The sequence below is a fragment of the Quercus suber genome, unplaced genomic scaffold, assembly GCF_002906115.3.
Source record: "Quercus suber isolate HL8 unplaced genomic scaffold, Cork oak 2.0 scaffold_681, whole genome shotgun sequence".
Lineage (NCBI taxonomy): Eukaryota > Viridiplantae > Streptophyta > Magnoliopsida > Fagales > Fagaceae > Quercus > Quercus suber.
In genome coordinates this window covers 10,020-14,263 of record NW_027070122.1, presented here as the reverse complement: position 1 = coordinate 14,263, position 4,244 = coordinate 10,020, and the positions used below count along the sequence as shown (strand labels likewise).

Genomic DNA, 4,244 nt, shown 5'->3' with positions numbered 1-4,244 from the left:
GTACAGTAAGACCCATAAATAGTACCAAAAAATGCAATGAGACCTATGAATAGTAACAAAAATAAGTTGGATAGTGAAATAAGTTGGTAAAAATAATCTTTGCCAAACAAGCATAACAATTTGATGTCTTTTATTTTGTTCATTGCATATCTTCTAAGATATTTTATCTATCAAATCCTACCATATATCTATGCAGTCACTTATAACTCTAGATCCTTCCAAATCAATTTCGTTTTCATCATTAAGAATCAAATTGTTTTTCTCTGTTGCCCATGTATAATTATATGTAAATGTGTTTTTGTTAATATGCGTTCATAAATAACATCTAGATTGAGATAGTATCAATTTTGTTGGATGCTCCAGCATTCTAGATTACACAGAGCATATTCAAATGACAGAATATTATGTTCAAATCAATATTGTTTTAATATCGACTTGAAGGCTTACTTGGTGAGCTAACTGTAACCTCAAATTGCCATTTTAAGGGTCAATTTAGGATTTGCTTATTTTGCTGAAACTAAAAACTTTTTACTAAAAGTACTATAAATAAATAGTACAACAGAACCTATGAATAGTAATAAAAATAAACTAAATGGTAAAATAAGTTGGCAAAATTAATCATGCCAAACAGACACTAAATAGTGAGGAGTCTTCTGTCATCAACATTGACCTAGACATGATGCTCAAATAATGATAGATTCAGGATAGTAATTAGTCAACAATATCCTATCAGCATACATTCTTATTGACTGAGATTTTAATTAATTTTCATAATCTGTTAAGTGTTTTTGATATTTTATATATCTACTCTATGTCAGCCAATATGTGAGGCTATTATTAATTGTAAGATATTATAAGTAATAATCTCAATATTTTGTGATACTTGAGATTCAGATAAAGCATATTGTGCATGATCTGATTTATGTCCTCTCCATATGATTTCTTGTCCACGGTAGGTGCCTCGTATATATATTGTTAAATTTATGCGTCAAAGATTCTAACATGAAAGTTCTCATCATAAACCATCAGTGCTAGCATTTGGTATATATTGTAGAGTCTCATTACTAATGTAATAACTGCTTCTTTTAATTTCAAATCATCATGTGATAGATTTAGCTCATATAATTTAGTAAGAGGCTCTTGATTTAAAATCCAAGGGAGTCTGCATCTCACATAGACATTTTAAAGGTTGTTAGTGACATTCTTGTTAGCAGTTGACGAGAAAGATTGCTTAAATCCTACAGGTCTTTTAATCTTTGATAAGAAAACTCAAACAGTGCCTATATGCATTCTATGACTCTGCCCTTGGCTTTGTAATTTGAGCCTTCTTTTTTAATTGCAAAATATAATCAAGCACAAATTTTGCTCATGGTAAGTACTTTGTGGTCATTCTAATACCTCTTGTAAAGATTTATCTCTTAAGTAAGGCTCAAAGAGAGAAAAATCATATAGTCTAGAAAATTCAAGAAAGAAGAGAGAAAGGAGAAATTGTATGGTACTCATTTATTTGGATATTTGCAAAGCATTTTTATTCTGTACATAGGTAGATTAAGGCTACTGTAATTAGAAATCTGCAGTGCAGACAACATAATAATGATATGAGGGCAGACACTGCATACAGTGCAGGGTCAAGAGCTTCCTCAATATCCAGGTGATTCCAACTTACGTGTTACCAATACCCCTAGTGAAAACGCTAATACAGCTGCCACAACAATCCCCTTGTTTCTTTTAAGCATCTTCACAGCACTTCCCAAAAGACCAGATTCATTCTCCCATCCCTCTATTGTCTCTTTGGAGAAACACATGGGGGCATTTCTGCTGCTCCTTTTCTCTGTCTCACTAACGTGGCCATGAATATTACCAGTGTTGCTCCTTTTCTCCGTCTCACTATCGTGGCCATGGATATTACCAGGCTTGTCACGGTGGTGTTGGTGGTGGTGGTCATCTCTATTCAAACTTTCATCATTGATAGGCTTTTCATGTTCTATTTGTTTTGCTTTATCACTGACATTTTCTTTCAGAGTCTCATGTTCTCTCTTTTCTTCTACTGCTAGCTTTGGGACAGTTACATAAAGAATCTCACCGTCAAATCTTCCGGATATCTTATCAACATCTGAATTTTCTGGCAATTTAAATGATTGGTCAAAATGAACCATTTTGTCCTCATTTACTTGCCTTTGTCCGGTGGCCGTCATATTGCCTGATCCATCAATACTAAGCTTAACCTCTTCCTTTTTGAAATCTAAAACAAAAATGAGGAAAATTAATTCCATGGTCCTTGTTTTCATCCATGAATAAAATCAACTGTTAAAATAAAAGAAATAAAAAAAAAATCATAAACTTTTTCATTAGCCGGAAACTAATTCATTTCTATGTGAATTCTATATATAAATGAGGCAACTTTTGTAGGGAAATTGCAAAAATTCCCTTTGAAATTGAAAGGGTAAATGCTTGTGTGCTTCATAAGTTTGGATGCCTGTCTGAAATTCAAATGCCTAACAAGAATGGATGTCCCATTTTATCAATTATGAAGGCTGTCTGAAGGAGTTGCATGTTATCTGTAAATCCACAAGATCATCTAGTTTCCATGATCAAGATGCATGTTAAAATTTCACTGAACAATTGATTCAAAATGTATTCTCATCTTTCAATGGAGAAAAATCTAAATGTTTTCCATGATGAAGACAGTAAACTTTGCCTTAATAATTAAATTTATCCTTGAAAGAATCATTGATGCGACTATTGATGGGCACAATTAGCCGAACATTATGGAAAGTGAAGTGAAGGTTTTCCTCTCTAAACATCTCGTTAAAAAAAGGTTTATTCTACATAAAGAATATTCAGATATCAGATTGAAATAGTGACAACATTCATTACCAGGCAGATCGATGAGAAGATAACGGCCATTTACATCCTCTGTCCACCCTGAATAAGGTACAAATTCTTCAACAATATGGTCGCGCGAGGGTGCTCTCCCTCCGATACCTCTACGTCTAACATTTTCCATAGCCATGGATGATCCACAAAATAAAACTGAACTTTGTTGGAGACGATGGATGTTGGGCTAATAGTGATGCTTTGTAATGCCGAAATGCATATCTTATTTATAGAACATAAAAATGATGAGCTAATCAAGTTCACATTTTTCATTCAAACTCAGATGACTTTTCTTGTGGTAACATGCATCTTTATTCCAAACTTTCTCCTGTTGGATTATTAAATTTTGTGTGCCGGGGACTACGTGGTTTTCCAACAGGGTATGCTTTGCTTTCCTTGTGTCCAAACTCAACAGAAGACCTCTTTCGGCGTAGTTCACTGTCTTAAGATATGCTTCCATGCCATACATACACCACGCATTCAATGGCTTTGGTCAGATCAGATGCCCATAAACAATATTTATTAGTTTCCCAAAAGCTACACAAAATCGAAAAGGGAGCTTTTATATTATTCCCCAATTGTAGAATTGCTGGGGATTGTTTATTGAAAGTGCATCTGGATTAATTGATTATGATTCCATTTGCCTTTTTAATAATTTTTATGAACAATTCTATGATTACGAACGGGGCAATTTAGCAGCTGCCAATATAATACAAAGGTCAGAGTCATTTAGAGATCAAGGAGATTATGGCCCCCCTGATTTTTATTTATTTTTTAATTCTATTTATTTTTATATATGTATATTGAAAATTAAGATTAATATATATATATATATATATTTGGCCCTCTATAATTGAAAACTGATTTTATGGCCCCCCTGATTTTTATTTATTTTTTAATTCTATTTATTTTTATATATGTATATTGAAAATTAAGATTAATATATATATATATATATATTTGGCCCTCTATAATTGAAAACTGATTAAAAGAATTTAGAAAATAAAATGGTTGTTGGGTAGATATCACTTTGAGAAGACTTTAATTGAGTAATCAATATAATATAAATGAATATAACTTTATCCAAAAGCTTAAAACTATGAGGTTAAATTCAATTATGTTATATTAGCCACTCACTCTTATCATTATTATTCAATATGGACTTTACCACTTAATTAACCATACTACTCAAATGTGAATATGCTGACAAATCTCACTTTTACATGTGAGTCTTCTACAAAGTCACTTGTGGCACTAAGAATAGTCTCCCTCTTGAATAGAAGATTTTTCCTTATCAATCGATTCAATCCCATTACCATCACCCATAGAGTGCCCTTTATTCAATCATTGGGGCAATGAACATGGGA

The 4,244-nt window shown here is 32.5% G+C and overlaps 1 protein-coding gene across 1 annotated transcript; it reads right to left on the bottom strand.

The window, feature by feature from the left end:
• Nucleotides 1-1,479: 1,479 nt before the first annotated feature.
• Nucleotides 1,480-3,158, bottom strand: LOC112006253 (inactive protein RESTRICTED TEV MOVEMENT 2). Its single transcript, XM_024038547.2, has 2 exons — nt 2,878-3,158; nt 1,480-2,242 (listed from the first exon to the last, which is right to left on the bottom strand). The coding sequence occupies exons 1-2, from the start codon at nt 3,011-3,013 to the stop codon at nt 1,641-1,643; spliced, it is 738 nt and encodes a 245-aa protein (XP_023894315.1). The 5' UTR covers nt 3,014-3,158; the 3' UTR covers nt 1,480-1,640.
• Between the last annotated feature and the right edge of the window lie 1,086 nt (nt 3,159-4,244).

Coding starts and splice junctions, on each gene's coding strand:
- LOC112006253 (XM_024038547.2), bottom strand. CDS start 3,013: ATGGCTATGGAAAATGTTAGACGTAGAGGTATCGGAGGGAGAGCACCC. Junction 2,243..2,877: donor TCTTCTCATCGATCTGCCTG/GTAATGAATGTT, acceptor TTTTTGTTTTAG/ATTTCAAAAAGGAAGAGGTT.